The following is an 18,086-nucleotide window of genomic DNA, read 5'->3' on the forward strand; positions in this document are numbered from 1 at the left end:
ATTTGAAGCTTGCCAAATTTGCTCTCATCCAAATTTGAGCAATGTCTTGCATCTTAGAAACATATACACATGCAAAAATAAACCCTGCAAATATGTATTTCATGTGTCTATTTTTCCATGGTTGCTTTCTTTTTGCTTAATTGGAGAGTCTCCAAATCCTTGCCATGTTCCCCTTGTATTTGCTGTCTCAGTATCATTCTTCTGTCATTTTGACGTTATTTATATTCTGTACATCTGCACTGTTTGACTCTCTTCTGCACCTCAGTCAATGCAATGATGACCTTGGCATCCCATACATCCACGTGTGCCAAACAAGATAATGCTTGCAAGAAGTGACATTATTTCTTGTTTCTGTTCTATAAATAGAGCTAACAACAAATAGATCATACTTCTGGAACATTGTGTAAATATTATGTTGCATATAAATCTGTACAAAGAGCCAAATGTAGGTATGACCTTGTCTTACTGCTGATATAACCTAGTCCCGTTTATAATAATTGATAATTCTAAGCCCATGTGACCCAGCACTCCCAAGTGGGCTACTTTGTGGCATGAGTTGTATAATGTTCCACTAATTGGAAATCTGTACAGATCAATTCCATGCCAGCCTGTTAGTCAAATCCATTCCGATCTTTCTGGTGTGTAGCCCAGGCACTTGGGTTAGGTCTAACATTGAAGCAGAGATTCTAATCGCTCAATTGATAAAACAGCAACTCAGTTGATTGGAACTGCACCTTTTTTATTCTTTCATGGAATATAAGAATTACTGATTGCCCCAAACGTTCTGATGAGCTACTTTCCTGAACCACTGTAGTCCCTGTGATCAAGATACTCCCACAACAGTGCCTTTGAAGGGTAGTGGTCAAGAGTGTGGTGCTGGAAAAGCACAGCAGGTCAGGCAGCATCCGAGGAGCAGGAGAATTGATTTTTCGAGCATAAGCCCTTCATCAGGACTTTCCTGAGTGTGCTTTTCCGGCATCACACTCCCAACTCTGATCTCCAACATCTGCAGTCCTCACTTTCTCCTCCTGAAGGATGGTGTGCAATTTGAAGAGGAAAATGTTTTGTTGGTCATGTTTACATATGAATTCTGCCATTGTCTTTCTATGCAATAGAGTGTGCAGATTTAACTTGAAGGAAAATAGAAGTCAACTAATTTAACCATCTACTGCAGGAGGTGGCTAGACAATGCAAAATAATTTTTTGGGTGTTGCCTGTGGCAGTGATATGTGTTCCCTATTCTACAATCATCCTGCAAGGAAAAGGTAAGTTGCTGGTGCTTTCCTCTTGACTGTATTCCTACACACCATAATTCTTGTGCAGTGAGGATATCACGAGCATGTCCATTGAAAGAAAAGTGCTGATTGAGAAACAAAACACAACAGATCAATAGATCCTTGGCAACATTAACCAAAAGCAACGATGACAGTCAGATCTACCTTGCCTTTAATTCTCTTGTCAGCTGTAAATTTTAAAATATATTCCGATAATTTAGATTTGGTTTAATTTGCTTGCATGCCTAATTGGGGAATTCCTGATCAGCCCCTTCAAAGTTTATGAAGAGTTTCAGATTCAAAACCATCCTACTGTCAGCAAAATTGGGGCACTAAGGTTCATGTACTAGAAACAAAATTAAACAACACATTTATCTAGCTAAAGACTCTCCTACAGCAAACAGAAGTCTGTGCTTAACAAAGGTACCGAACAGGCATTTGCAATAGCTGGCCATTCGGGAAATTGGTTTGTTGATGAGAAATAACTGTCCCAGAAATCAAACGCAAGCAGTTTTTGCACAGACAGGAGCTGGCTCAAACACACACAGCTTCTGTCCCAAGACCAACCATTCCTGCTTGTAGAAATTTTAATGAAGATTGGATTTGCCTCTGAAGCTTCTGTGGATATGGATCTTAAACCCAACCAGAGACGGGTGAGTGTTTCCAACTGCCAAGGGATCAATGCTGTACTTAAGCAAAATAATTCTTGAAAGCTTTGTATCTGATTCTGGAGATGACCACCATTAAACCCAACCCAAGAGTTTGTGATGATATGCAGTCGTAGCTTGATAAGATCTATGTGTTACATTCAGACAGTTGGGAGGTCATGGCTTCATGGTTTTGCTTGACTATTACTCAGAGACTAGGAGAAAGTGAGGACTACAGATGCTGGAGGTTAGAGTCAAAAAGTGTGGCGCTGGAAAAGTACAGCAGGTCAGGCAGCATCCAAGGAGCAGGAAAGTTGACATTTCAAGCATAAGCCATTCATCAGGAAGCCCTTCCCGATCAAGGACTTTTACCTGAAATGTCGACTCTCCTCCTCGGATGCTACCTGACCTGCTGTGCTTTTCTAGTGCCGCACTTTCTCTTTGACAATTACTCAGAGACCCAGGTTCAAATCCTGCCAAAGCAGGTGTAAATTTGACTTTGATAAAGAATTTCTGGAATTAATTATGTAATGATTACTATGAAACCACGTGTCTATTGTCAGGAAAAGTCCATCTGGTTCACTGATATCATTTAGGGAAGGAAACAATTGTCACTACCTGGTCTGGCCTGTGATTCTGAAGTCACGGCAATGTGGTTCACTCTTAGCTGCCCTCTCGACAGTTAAGGACGGGCAGTAAGGTAAATGTTGAACTAGCTTTTGATACTCCCATTCTGTGAATCAATTTTAAAAATGAGGTGTTTTTGAGTGTTCCAGTATTATAAAGTATGTAAAGTCATCACAGTCTTGCCAGAACATAGGGCTGCCCTCTCATTAAGAGAGAGGCATTGGTGGTGAGTTTAACCTGAGGGTCACCACATCTCAGGTGAGGGGAGAGGTTGAGAAGGAGACCTCAGCCAGTGCAGGAATCGAACGCACGCTGCATTGCAAACCAATCACCAAACAAGCAAGCTAAGCGATCCCCCACCACTATGAGCTATTACATAGGGCACCAAGTTTTGCTTTGAGAAAAGAGTTAAAACAAAGCATCTTAGACATTTAGCAACGTACAGCTTTATAAAACACAACCTCACCACCTTCTTAAGCAAATTTTAAATCCGAAAGCTAAAACTCAGGTGTACCTATAATCCAGGGTTGATAAGTTATTGGACTGCTCATCAGGCATCTGGTACTGAATGAGCTGAAGGTTCCTCCAGCAAATGCTGAGAAGATTGAAGCCAACTTTTTTTTTTGTTTCAGTTTACATCTGTTTAAAGGGGAGAGAAATAGCTGAATTCTAGTTTTTCTGATCTGAGTACTGGAGTGAAACTTTGATGAAGTTGATTCATTAACAGCATTTGATAATCATGCCTGTTACAGATGGAATAGCATTTTGACCAGTTTATAGGAACATAATGACAATTTATTTAGGGGAGGCAGTTCATACATTGCTGAGTAAATACTTGAATTAATGGCTCAGGCTCCCAGATTTGTGCATATTATAACGATTCATTTGATTAGTAGTAAATTATTTTGCTAGCCATATACTCGTAGAACACTTCCAATTCACATGAAAAGATAAACATTGCAAGTATTATAGCAATTATTATTGAACTTGCCTTTCTAATTTGTTTAAGAAAATCATTTAAACTGTTTTTAAAATGATTAGTGTAATTGTTTCAAAGTATAAATGAGGGATTATGATATGGAAGGAAAATAAAAATGTGACTCGTGACAGCAGATAGTATTCCAATCCTATTTATGACAGAGACCTTTTCAGTACAAAACTCCATCAATAATATATAGAATTGAATTTTACGGATCACTGAAATGGAATAGGCTGTTCATTCCCTTGACCTTGTTCCTTAACGCAATCCCAAGTGAATGCTAAATGGGCCAATTCCTGTGAAGATTTTGCAGTTCACTTCTGTGAAAGCAAAAATGAGCTGTATAGCAAAATGTTTTGTCTTCAGCGAGGATAAGCTCGGAGCTGGGTTTGCACAGATGTGTACTGCCAACCAATATGCCTGTTTCCCGCTACCATCCCATCTCCCTGTCAGTTTTCTCTCCTTCAGGATGGGGTGGGTGTGGGCCACAGAAGGACGACCAGGTGGGTAATTAATTCAGTTTGTTGACAATCTCTTCTTCCAGGTTAACTGGAAATTTCTAGTCAGTGTCCAGAATCTCTTTGCAGTAAAGGGCAATGTACAACATGAGAATGTGACCATCGTGACTCAATGGACACTATTTCCAGCTTATTTGGTGTTCCAAGTGTAGAGCTGCCCAAATCACATCAGCACCCCACTATCTACTATGAAATGGTCTTGTGGGATGTGTGGTATATTCTATCCAATCAATGAGAATCTAAGGCCTTGAAACAAAGCAAGATTTTTGCATTTCGTTGTTTTTTCACAACAACGGAAAAGGGATTACAATCCCAAATACAACTAATGCTCAGAATGCAATGCATTGGTGAGCAACCAATTGTCTAATCATTCTGGATACAAGACAGTCATCCTTGAAGAACGAGATAAGTATTGGGAACAGCGTCATTAAGTTGATATAATTTGTTGGGTTTTCAGATAGGTTAAGTTGGGTATTCTGTTTGTGTTTCATTCAGTAATCTTGTAAATAAATTCTGTTTTGTTTAGAACTACAGAGTTTGAACCAACTGTATCCCTCCTGAAATATATGCATTACACCTACCTAAAACAACTAGCAAAGTTAGAGTTTGGGCTACTTTCTTGAAATGTTTTGAGAGGGTCTGGCCTGGTCATGACAGAGAACTGCCAAAATTGTGCACAGGCCAGAAAATGCAAGTTAGAAATACAAATACTTGGGTACCAGTAATGTTTTCTAGATTATGCAAACAATGTAGATCATGCAATAGCATGACTGATCATGGCGATACATTGCGAAGGAACAGAAGACAGCTTGCAACAATGTTCGATGTACCATACTCCCCTAAGGAGAATGATGAAGAAGAATCAAACTGTGATAATGCAGTGATGTTGAGGGGCCATAACCTGCAGTAAGGCAACTAGGTTGTTAAACAAATGCAACCGGAAGTAACAGCAGATATATCAATGATCACCACACCCAGGATCAATTATCAAAGTTCTGAAGCAGTTCATTGAAGTTTGAAGTCTCATAGTCTTGTTATCTTTGTTTCACCTGTTTTGTATCATTTTCAAATTGCTAACACAAATCTGCGTACAATCCTGCATTTTTTTGGGATAAGTTTCTATTGTGTTTATTTTTATCACAGTCCGTATGCCTTTTAAAAGACACCCTCAATATTTCATTGCTGTTTTGTCATATGGGATTTAAAGGTACAATGGTCTCACATTCCACCTTTACTTCTGTTCACTTGAAGCATGACACTCTACTGGTTAGATTTGTTGTAATCTAACCTACTTATGTGCCTGAGGGAGATCATGGATATCCTATTCTCAATCCAACTTTTTGAGGCCATGTGTCATCCTCCGTCCCATGGCGAGCTTACCCTGTGCCCGTTAGTTTACATCACCTCCAAGAAATGCTTCCCACAATTGACCTTTGCCTACCCCTTGCAACAGTCTGATCATCAACCTTGTATTAAAATTAAAGCCACAACACAGAGAAAAATATTTAAATTTATATAAAACAACAGGCATAAATTAATGATGAAAGTTTTTTTTTGGATGAGATCAGATTGGGATATCTGGCCAGCAATGACCAGTTTAGACTGAAGGGTCTGTTTCCTTGCTGTATGACTCTAGCCATGATTTCACCAGTCATCATGCATTTCCATTGGATACATACAAAACTGGAATATTTTGAACCCAGAAGTTACTACCCTCTTTAGTGCATCTGAGATCACAATCCCAACTTCAAATTTAACAATTGACAATGTTTATTATGGGAGCATCCACTATCTTTTTCCCATATGGTAGCTCGTTAACCTCAGATAGAAATTGCACGTTCATTTTGAAGGAAATCACTAGTTCTGATTTTGTGTTTTTCAGATATTTGACTGTTCCTTTTGTTAACAGTTTTAAATTGTTTATGCCTCCTTTTTCAGCCTGCATCCTTTCCTCCCCCCTACCCAGTTGTAGCCTGCTCTCCTATACTGGCCTACCTGCTATCCCCCCTCAATGGCCTCCTGTTTCTACAGCCCTTAGTGAAAGGCTGCAACTGCAGGACCTGCTGACCACCAATCCTCCCCTTTCCAACCTGTTTAATTGCTATTTTGCCCCAATCCCATCAGCAGGATGACTTGGCTAGATTCACTGTCACCAGTCCCTCTTGCTGGTAATAGTCTCAGCTACCTTGGGTGACTGTGCAAACTCCACACAAACATTCTCCCCGTGTCTGCGTGGGTTTGCTCCGGTTTCCTCCCACAGTCCAAAAGATGTGCAGGTCAGGTGAATTGGCCATGTTAAATTGCCCGTAGTGTCAGGTATAGGGGAATGGGTCTGGGTGGGTTGCTCTTCGGAGGGTCAGTGTGGACTTGTTGGGCCGAAAGGCCTGTTTCCACACTGTAAGTAGTCTAATCTAATCTACTGATACATTATGTGGACACCTGTCCCCATATGCTATTAGGTGGAAGATGATCTTGATCATATGAACAGTAAATAAATTGATTTGCATTATATATAAAAGAAATAAATTGTCGTCTCTTGAGACGTCAGATTCCACTTTCTCTCAATATGCTGTACATCTCTATAACTCTATGATTCTATGACAACTACTGAGGCAGTTTTACACAGCATCGGTAACAAACAATGAGCCAGAAGCAGGACTGAAGACTCCAGGAGCAGTCCTTTGTACCTGGATAGGCAGAGCTTACTTGATGTCAGTTAACATTTTTCTTGTCTTAACTGCCTCATACAACATAGCCAGGTTAACTGACACTGAGTAAGCTCTGCCAATTCAGAAACAAAGGACTGTGATTCCATTGACTTGCCTCAGCCACTTAATTTTCAGCCTCACTGAACCACATGTTGGTTCTCTCCCTAGGTTGCTGCCTAGATTTCTTTTACTCCTAAACTCGCTCCCTCTTACGATGAAGGCCTCCAGAGCATTTGACATCCTAATTGCTTATTGCCCCAACATGTCAAGTTTCAGTGACTTGTGAACAAGAACATCCTGGCTCATTTGGATAGAAATATTGATTTTGATTCAACCTAGACAAAATACAGATAATGAAAAAGGCTGTGTATGATTATTCTCCGGAGGTTGCCTTCTGTGCCACCTGTTGGTCAAATGCTTTCAAAAACATCAAGTTCCTCCACATACCTCCATCTGACAATACCAGACAGAAATGTTAATAAAGTTCAGTCCCTTAATCCACCTCAACAGATATTGATTCAGTCCAGATGCTTCTCCTATTTATTTAGTAAACAATCTTAAAAGAATCCATTTGTTGCAAATGTCAAATATGTTTAAATATGGTCTTCATTGTTTACTACAGGCTTAGTCTGACAAATATGAGGAAATCGTTTAATTTTACAGTTGCCTGTGGTATAAAATGATATTGTGTAGACTTGGCGAAAGATAAAGGGTAGTGAAAAATGTATTTACTTTTTGTCTTTATGTGAGGTGCTGCATTTTGGGAAAGCAAATCTTAGCAGGACTTATACACTTAATGGTAAGGTCCCAGGGAGTGTTGCTGAACAAAGAGACCTGATCGGCATGGACAGGTTGGACCAAAGGGTCTGTTTCCGTGTTGTACGTCTCTATGGCTATGACTCTATGTTGTCATTTTGGTATAAAAATGTTCCAAGTAACCTCCTTGGGTTAATCACATTTTTAACATTTTATTTTCTGTCTGTTTGTGTGCAGGTCCCCACTCCGGAGATCCGTGCTCACAGTTTGTACTTTGACCTTTCTGCTTATGGTGTAGAGTTCTCCTCCAGCAACAAGGAAAGCTCTGACTCCTCCACTTTGAGGCCAGGCTCCCACCTGAAAATTTATGGCACTTTCCGCAACCGCTATATGGCTCTGGCTTGCCCAATGTCGGACTCCAAAGTGGTTAAATTTCTCCGTCATACACCTAACTCGTCGGTGAGTGGAATGTATTCAGCTCCTTTCAAATTTGGCCAGTACCTGACGGCGTTCCTTTGTTCAGCCTGCTGCTTTAGTGTTCTCCAGCAGTGTTTCACAGTCCTCTCACTGTTTTATTCCTCATGTCGCGTTATCAAATTTTCAGCTTTCCCAAATTTCAAACATAATTTTGCAGCGAACAACATGGCACCCACCCCTGATTTTAATCCTTCTCCAAATAGGCCAAACTTTATCTAATCTACATCTTCATTGTATTTCCTTAAAATTTTTAATGGGATAAGGCTGTGTTATTGCCTAATTACCCTTGGATTCAGAGGCTGCTAGACTATTTCAGAGGGCAATCAACAGTCAACCAGATCACGGTGGGTCTGGAGTTTTCATGCAGGCCAAACTGGGTAAGAATGACAAATTTCCTTATGTAAAGGTCATTAGTGCAGATATTTCCCATCAACCTGTTCAGCGTTGTCATTGTGCACATGGGGCTCGAATCCAGGCCTCCTGGCTCAGAGGTACTGCACCACATAGGCCCAGGACATGAGTGAATTTCACAACTAATTAAAATTTCATAGTCACTGTCTTGCTGAGAATAGTTTTCAATTCCATGTTTTATGGATGGATGGATTGTATTTCAATTAAACTGTCTGCAAATGCCTGAGCCTCTGGATTGCGAGTGTAGAAACACAACCATCAAACTTTCTCTCTAAATTTCTGACAACCAATTGTCTTCAGTATATTGCTGCACTCTATGTAATACCATGCATTTGGAAGGTGTCAAAATGACATCTGAAAATCCATGTATATTCATTAAAAATCATGGAAGCTATAGAAAGGTTAGAGCTTGGAAAGAAACCATTCAGCCTATTGTCTGTCTACTGGCTGAATAAACTAGCCTTTTCATTCCAATCCCACTCTCCAGCACCTGGTCTGTCGCCTGCAAATTATATCACTTTCGATATAGATCCAAGTTCCTTTTGAAATGAGTTGAAACTTCCCACCTAAATTACCACACCAGGCAGTGAATTCCAGACAAGCCACTCTCTAAGTAAAAAAAAAGATTCCTCATGTTCCGTGTAATCCTTGTACCGTAAATCATCTGAAATCTGTGGTTTCTGATTGTTGGACTAGGGGATAATGTTCTGCTATGGAAATAAATCTTCTTTTTACACTGTATTTAAGTGTGAGGTGGAAGTGACAGCCCTTGATATCAAGGTTGCATTTTACCAAGTGTGGCATCAGGAAACAAATGGATTATAGGGGGCAAACTCTGCTGATTGAAGTCATACCCGGTACATAGGAAGATGGTTGTCATCTCAGCTTCAGGACATCTCTGCAGGTGTTCCTCAGGATAGTGTCCTCTGCTCACTTCTCTTCAGCCAACTCATCAATGACCTTCCCTCCTTCATTGGGTCAAAAATAGGGAGGTTTGCCAATGATTGCACAATTTTCAACGCCGTTTGTAACTCCTCCAGTACTGAAGCAGTCCATGTTCAATTGCAAAAAAATCTGAATGACTATCTAAGCTTGGGCTAACAAGTGACAAATAACATTCATATCACATGAATGCCAGGCAAAGACTATTTCCAATAAGAGATGACATTCAGTGGTGTTGCCATCACTGAATTCTCCCACTATCAACCTTAGGGTTACCATTTACCAGAAACTCAACAAGATTTGCCACATAAACACAATGACAACATGAGCATACCAGAGGCTAGGAATACTGCAGTGAGTAACTCTCCTGCTGACTCCCCAAAGCCTGATCACCATCTACATTGCACAAGTCAGGAGTGTTATGGAATAGTCCCCACTGGTCTGGATAGATGTAGCTCCAACAACACTCCCAAAGCTTCATACTATCCAGGACAAAGCAGCCTGCTTGATTGGTACTGCATCCACTCCCTCCACTACTGACGCTCAGTAGCAGCAGTGTGTACTAGCTACAAGATGTACTGTGAAAAATGACCAAAGATACTTGGACAGCACCTTCCAAACCCATGACTACTTCTGTCTAGAAGGCAAGAACAGCAGATACATGGGAATACCACTACCTGCAAGTTCGCCTCCAAGCAACTCACCATACTGACTTGGAAATATGTTGCAGTTACTTTACTGTTGTTGGGTCAAAATCCTGGAATTCTCTCCCCAAGGGCATTGTGGTTGCATGCACAGCAGTAGTTCAAAAAGGCAGGTCACTACCTTCCCAAGGGCAACTGAGGATGGGCAATAAATGCTGGCCCAGCCAATGATGCCCATATTGCATGAGAATTTTTTTAGAAACCCTCATTATTTTGTACGCCTCAATTAAGTCATCTCTCAGCCTTCTGTGCCCTAACAAACACTCCCCCAGTCTATCCCATCTTTCCTGAGCTGCAATTTTCAAGCCCCCGCAAAATTCTTGGGATTCGCAGTACTCTTTCATCCTTCCAATAATGTGACCAGAACAAATCTCTAGCTGTGACCTAACCAGTGTCTTGTATAATCAAAGCATTGCACCCCTTTTCTTGTATACAATATGCTTTGCAATGATGAAAGCTGTTCCAGATGTCATCTTGACCACCTTATCTACCTTCCTCCACGCGCTCCAAGGTCTCTCCCTTTCTCTATTCCTCTCAATATTGTTCTGTACATTGTATATTCCTTGCTTTATTTGCCCTTCTCAAACTTCTCTGCCACTTTTCGATCCACTCAACTAAACTATCAATGTCTTCCTGCAGTCAACAGTTCTGCCTTCACTGTTAATGACCTGGCCATTCTTTTTTGTATTATTTGCAAACTTTCTAATTGTGTTTCACCCATTTGAGTGTAAATCATTAACACCTGCCTCTATCATGGAGCCAATTTTGGATCCAGCTCTCCACATTCCTTTGTATCCGAGGGCTTTAATTTTTCTGACTGGTCTGCCACTTTAGAGTATATCAAATGCCTTACCATTATCAACTGCACTATCCTCCTTGTTACTGTGGGGAAAAAAAAAATCAATGTTAGTAAGACACGACATCTCCTTACCAAAACCACAGTGACTATCCCTGATTAATCTGTACCTTTCCGAGTAACAGTTGTGATACAAAGTGTACAACGTGATTATATTTTAAGTTTTTGTTTTTGGAATTTTGAATTCTGGACAACTGACAAATAGGCATTTGTATGACTGAAGGGGTTTAAGGTTAAGGTGGGCGGCATGGTGGCACAGTGGTTAGCACTGCTGCCTCACAGCGCCAGAGACCTGGCTTCATTTCTCGCCTCAGGCAACTGACTGTGTGGAGTTTGCATGTTCTCCCCATGTCTGCATGGGTTTCCTCCGGGTGCTCCGGTTTCCCCTCTCAGTCCAAAAAATGTGCAGGTTAGGTGAATTGGCCATGCTAAATTGCCCCTAGTGTTAGGTGAAGGGGTAAATGTAGGGGAATGAGTTTGGGTGGGTTGCGCTTCGGTGGGTTGGTGTGGACGTGTTGGGCCAAAGGGCCTGTTTCCAACTGTAAGTAATCTAATCTAATCTAAGTAAATTGTAAGTATCCTGATGATTTCTTTTCAAATGTAATGTTATAAAGAAACTTCCTGGTGTGTAATGTGCATTTGTTTACATTAGGACACTCTAATGTAATTAGGACACTCTAGAAAATGGTGAAGATTCTGAATTTTTTGAGGCTTCGGGGAAATGTCCAAATCTTGAAGAAAACGTTTAGGTTTTAGTTATGTGTATTTCAGAAATCTTGGCTGAAGTTGGATTTATAAACTGAGTACAGCTGAAATGTGATGTAGTTAAGAGGTTATCATAGTTTGTGTTCCAGATGAGTGTTTGTGTCAAACCCTGAAAGGATCATTTGAATCTGAGAAAGTCTAAGCTCAGTTTTAGGAAGACTCTAGGAAGAGGCTATTGCATTCTCAAGTTGGGGCATTGAAGCCACAGCCAAATTAAGTCTTGATGTGAAATAGGGTATTCTCCCTGATGTACTGCAGAGGAGGGTTTTTAGAGTAAGTGGGATTGTATTTTAACATGACTTTCCAATTCTTTGAACATGCTGTTTTCAATTTTATCACCTTTCACATAGCAAACTTCTTTATCATTGTTAAAACAAAATCTGAAGCAATGTATGCTTGTCTTTCAACGACAGACACCTCTATTAAAAGAAAAAAAATCCATCAAGTCTGACATCTGACTTGTCCAGTAACAACAATAACTGCTAGCTTAACATAATTAATTCCAAGGTGCTACCCTGGAGCATTATCAAACAGGATCTGATGCTGAGTCACATCAGGAGATTTTGGGCAGATTGCTCAACATGGCAAATTCAACTATTAATTTTAAAGGAAGGAAGGGATGTTTGGAGAGGGCATTTCTTACCTAAGTGCCAGCCAATTATGTATAATTTAAAATTTGGGATGCTTAAAACCAGAATTGGAGGAATACAGACATCTCCAAGCTTTGTTGGGCTGGAGCTGATTAGAAATGTGGAAGGGCATTGTTGTAGAGGAATCTAAAAACAAGACAGTCTCCATGTTGAATCCATTCACTGTCTGCATCTGAGAATGTTCACCAGACTGATTCCTGGGATGGCAGGGCTGATATATGAAGAAAGACTGGACCAACTGGGTTTGTACTCAATGGAATTTAGCAGAATGAGAGAGGGATCTCATAGAAACATGTAAACTCCTGATGGGACTGGACAAGCTAGATATGGGACTAATGTTCCCGATGTTGGGGCAAGTCCAGAATTAGGGGTCACAATCTAAGAATAAGGGGTAAACCATTCAGGATTGTGATGAAGAAGAATTTCTTTGCTCAGAGTTGTGAACCTTTGGAACTGTCTCCCACAGAAAGTTGTAGGGACCAGTTTGTTAGATATATTCAAGAAGGAGCTGGACATGGTCCTTGCAGCTAAAGGGACCAAGGGGTATAGAGAGAAAGTGGGAGTGGAATACTGAGACTGCCTGATCAGCCATGATCGTATTGTGTGTTGATACAGGCTCAAAGGGCTGAATAGCCTACTCCAGCTATTTTCTGTGTTTCTCTGTTTCCAAAGATTCCTAACACTCTGATAAAGTGAGAGCTTCTTTATAACTGTGGAGTACTGTTGGAGTGGAATGCACAGTTACAGAGGTCATCTTTCATTGCTATTGCAAAATTCAGATTAAATATCCGAATTATCATTTCACAAGTAATCAATCTCCTTGCTATGATGAGCCAGGTGATTCACCTCTTTAAAATAAAATCTTAATATGTCAAAATCAGGTCTTTGCTCTAGTAAAGCTGCGCTATCAGTTATTTAACCCGAACTTGCAATCTAAATAAGATGCGACTGAGTAGAGCACAGTCACAGCCTTATGACAGAACATAAGAGATAGGAGCAGGTGTTGGCCATACTGCCCCTCAGGCCTGCCTTGCCATTCAACAAGATCATGGCTGAAACAAAAACTGAAACTGTTGGAGAAACTTAGCACATCAGGAAAAAGAAAAAGAGTTAACATTTACTTAAGAAGAAGGGTTCATTCTGATGTAGGGTCATTGGACTTGAAATGTTAACTTTTTTTTCTCTGCAGATGCAGCCTATGTTTCTCCCGCAATTTCTGTTTTTGTCTCAGATTTAAAGCTTCCACAGTGCTTCGTTCTTCTTTCTCTCTGTTAAGATTGTGGTTGGCCTACCCAGACCTCAATTCGATCTTTTGTACCAGCTCCTCAGAGCCCTCAGCTCCCAAATGAAGAATATATAGTAGAGATACTACTTGAATTGGCTTTGTTCAACTCTCAGAAAAATGTAAGTAGCAATGGAAGGTTACTTGATCTCTAGTTCACTGGATGACAGTGGTAAGTTGATTAAATTTGTGACAAAAAGACTATTCGCCAAGACAGCCATAATTCCATATCTGAATTCCAATACAATGTCTCCAACCAGGAGAAAGTGAGGACTGCAGATGTTGGAGATCAGAGTCAGAGTGTGGCGCTGGAAAAGCACAGCCTGCCAGGCAGCATCCAAGGAGCAGGAGAATCAAAGTTTTGAGCATAAGCTCTTCATCAGGAATTCTCCCTAACCAAATTTCTAATGAATACTTGTGTCACCTCTAGGTTTGATTTATCTCCCATTGAAATCATGAGCATAAAATGCAGGTCAAGATAATCGCGAACTAGGATGATTCAAATGGATGACCTCTCACCAGAAGCTTTAGGCTTATGTAATCTACTCTATCAATTCAATGATTAATGCAAAGCTTCACATTCTGAGCTCTCTCTTACACAACCTTCAGCTGCATTCTCGATTACTTTTATTTTGTAGTGATTCAGCTTCAAGATCTTTGTCTTGAAATAACTCCACATTCTGCCTCAACCACTGCTCCGCTGAATCATAGTTTAAACAGTGTTCATTCTACAGCACCATTAGTAGCTGCGAGTTCATCCCCTCTTCGACATCTGTTCCATCTTGCTAGATTTCTTTCCTGTTTTCAAAAGGTCTGTTTCTTTGATCATGCACATTATCTTCTGCTCGACCTAGGGTTCATTCTCTTCTAAAATGTTCTAGCGCGCTTTAAGCAATGGGGTGCCATCAAATTAAGTAACTGTTTCACCATCACAAAGCAAATGTTTAAAAGGCTAAAACAATTCACTTTGCCCACTTTCCCTGCTTGGGAGAAGGAAATCGAATGACTGCACTCACTGTCATAGGCAGCTTGATGTTTGGTGTCGTAGCATGCTTATGTCGAATTTTGAATAATCTTTAGCTCTTGAGGGCCGTTGCATTAATAGTGAGTGACTGACAGGAGTTAACACAATATCTGCTTTTAGTTTAATAAACATTGCAGCTGCAACTTAGCTTTTGTTGGCTGCCTGCCTAATTTTAATTTCATCTCACACTGTTAAACTAATGTGACGTTAATGCATAATGAATTGATTAAAGACTGGTTCCTTTTCATTTCATTTAACTCGCCGATGCACACAAAAAGTAAATGCAGCTTATTTTTATACTTCCAGCTTGACAAATTTGCTATTCATTTGTCAATAATGATATCTTCCAACCTATTCAACATTAGATTATTGACATACCAGTTACAAATTGGTCTGTGACCAGTTACCTAGTTACTATGCAACGCTCAATTTTCAGGAAGTACTACAGCTTGTGAAGGTTGAAGATTTCAATAATTCGGCCAATGACATGGTGAATGTTGCGTTTGCCTGTAGAAGAGAAATGTTGACTGATCTTTCATTTGATTAATGTCTCCAAAACCCTGGTCTCGGTCTCTTGTTGGGAGTGTTCAGAGTTTCGTGTTGTGAAGTAAATTCAACAAATTAACCACTGGCCTTGATTTTTGAATGTATGTATTGTGGCCCCATACTGGCTGTGTTCCCAGCATTCTCTTCCAGGGCCTCCGTGATTGACGTTCGTTGTGCTAGGCACAGACCTTTCTCCCACTACGTGCTTGTCAGCAGTGGAGTAGTGATCTGCATGGTAAAAGCAATGACTGCAGATGCTGGAAAACAGATTCTGGATTAGTGGTGCTGGAAGAGCACAGCAGTTCAGGCAGCATCCGAGGAGCAGTAAAATCGACGTTTTGGGCAAAAGCCCTTCATCTGCATGGCTAATCACTCAAACGGAAACAAGCAGCTTGTAGTGTTTGTGTGTGCACGCGGTAATTTTACTAATCTGAAGTCACCAAAGCCAATAAAAAGGCAATAACGTGCTTCCTGTGCTGAATCACCAGCATTGTGGATTGGGAGGTCCAAATCTCGCCTGGGCCCAACTGTACCGAGGCTAGGAGAAAGTGTGGACTGCAGATGCCGAAGATCAGAGACAAGCGCCACACTTTTTGACCCCCTCACCTGTACAAAGGTCATCTGATCTCTGAGTGAACAATCAGTGAAGTCAGGGTATAAATTATCCTGTCATGACTCTCAAACCATAGAGAATAGGAACAGCTTTAGGCCATTTGGCCCTTCAAGCCTGCCCCATCATTCAATATGATCATGGCTGATCATCCATCTCCGTGCCCTATTCCCACTTTCATCCCATTGTAGTAATTGTGGTGAGGTCAGCCAGGTGGACCTCATAGAAAGAGTTCTCCTGACTGAGGCTGTTAATTTGTTCTAATCAGAGAGCCCTGACTGGCAGCTGTAAATAAGAGTGTCAGAAGTTCTGTTCACTCTGAGAGGCCGGACCAGCCTCAACTGCTATCCACATGTAAATAAATAGTGACTTGGTGACGGGATAACAACCTTTGTGGAGTTATTTCACCCATACCCTTTAATCCCTTTAACCCCAAGAACTTTACATAACTCCTCCTTGAAAGCATTCAACGATTTGGCCATGACTGTGGTACTGAATTCCACAAGTTTGCCACTCTGGGAGAACCTAAAGGACCTACGCCAAATTCTTAGAACCCTGTTTCTGGACTCCTTGATCATTGGGAATATCCTCCCTGTGTTGGCTGTGTCTAGTTCGGATAGAATTTAACAGGTTACTATGAGATCTCCTCCGCTGTGCCCACAGTATTCTTCTGAATTCCAGTGAATATTGTCAGTCTGGGATGAGCAGGAAGCAACCAATGCATGGTCCAAAATATCTCAAAATGAAGGCAGATGGATAGAGCTACTGGCGTGGAAAGTTACAAAATATTTTAGTGCCTTTCAGTACAAGATCTGTTCATTAAAGATGCTTTGATGAAATGCATTCAGGAGTTTTCTCTGATCATGACATTTCCACTTCTATTTAAATTAATTTTCTGGTCCTAATGAATCTCAACAAATACTTATGGACTCCTTTATTTAAGGATGATGTACAGACACCAGTTGAATCACCTGACTCCGTGAAGGACAAATCATAAATGCTTCATTTAGTAAAGAATTCCTGGGGATGTAGTTGAACAAGCAACTCTAATTTCTTCACCCCTGAGTGATCTCCTGGCATGACTGCAGGCCATTGCAAGAAACAGTTACGGCTAAATATTTACAGTTAAATACCTGTTCTCTTAGACACACCTGAGTATGTGCTGCCCTCTTTATCAGGAAACTGCCCATTCACAGAATTCACTGTGCAGATGGAAATATTTTAGAATCTATTTCTATTGCCTTCTGAAACTTGATGCAAGTTAAGTAGAATATTTTTTCACTATCTCCTCCAATTTTATAGAATTTTAATTTGATCTGTTTCTCCATTGCTGAATCAGATGCAGAAGGTATGGACAAAGAGCAAAAAGATTTTCATTATTTATTATGCAGTTAGCTTTGACTTGGTCTCTCCTTCATGAATTAAAATTTGTCTATTTAATTGCAAGATCCAGACTCTATGTAAGAATATTCCAATCTTAACACAAGCTTAACTTATTTCTCCATGATGTCAAAAACATACCTACAACACTTTTGCTTCAAAACCAGACATTTGAACCAGCTGATGTTTGTTCCCCATGTGTCTCCTCCTACCTTACTTCACCTCAATCTACCTGTCTACGTTAAACCTTTTGTTACTTTCTTGTACTTATATAGTCTTCCTTTGATTTCCTCCATACTGTTCATCTCAACTACTCGAGGTCAGAACAGTTTCTACATTTGAAACGTTCTCCGTATAAAGCTGTTTCTTCTAAATTCCCCCTTAGATTTATTTCTGATTACTTTTTATAATTATAACCACTACTCTGCTCTCCTGCATTAAAAGAAACATCTTTTCAATACCTACTTTGTTGAGTCTCTTAAGTTCTATTTTCATCCTGATGCGATAATTCCAATCTAAATGTCTGACAGAGCCTTGATCACCCTTTACCTTCTTTCAGCATGTGACCTTGTGTATATCTCTGTGGACGTGTAAATTTTCAGCATTTTATTATCATCAGGAAATCACACTTTGATGTCAAACAGTGTCATGAGCTGTTTAATGTGCCACGTTTGCTTGTAAGATACATGCTGCTTTCCGGCTTTAAGCCTGTGCTGCTCTGTCCTAATGGATCCTGCTGACAATGAGGTCTGTGTGTCAGGTGTTGTGGTACTCTACGTAGCTGCACTGTCCTTACTCCGAGTCTGCTGGGTCCCTGTCCTCACCTTATCGAAGAGAGACTGTTACAAAAACAGGATGTTGCAGAAATTCAGCAGGTCTGACAGCATCTGAAAAGACAAACAAAATTGAAATTTCAAGTATGAGTCTTTT

At 40.5% G+C, this 18,086-nt stretch overlaps 1 protein-coding gene across 2 annotated transcripts in view; it reads left to right on the forward strand.

The window, feature by feature from the left end:
- Positions 1–18,086, forward strand: part of LOC122558223 (uncharacterized) — a 106,540-nt gene that overhangs the window by 70,215 nt on the left and 18,239 nt on the right. For both annotated transcript variants that reach the window (XM_043706557.2, XM_043706558.2), the window contains one exon: positions 7,747–7,968. In XM_043706557.2, the coding sequence (XP_043562492.1) occupies positions 7,747–7,968 (222 nt within the window). The remainder of the gene's footprint in view (positions 1–7,746; positions 7,969–18,086) is intronic.

Source organism: Chiloscyllium plagiosum, unplaced genomic scaffold, assembly GCF_037043375.1.
Source record: "Chiloscyllium plagiosum isolate Xiang-an unplaced genomic scaffold, Cpla_swu_hap1 HiC_scaffold_17, whole genome shotgun sequence".
Classification (NCBI taxonomy): domain Eukaryota; kingdom Metazoa; phylum Chordata; class Chondrichthyes; order Orectolobiformes; family Hemiscylliidae; genus Chiloscyllium; species Chiloscyllium plagiosum.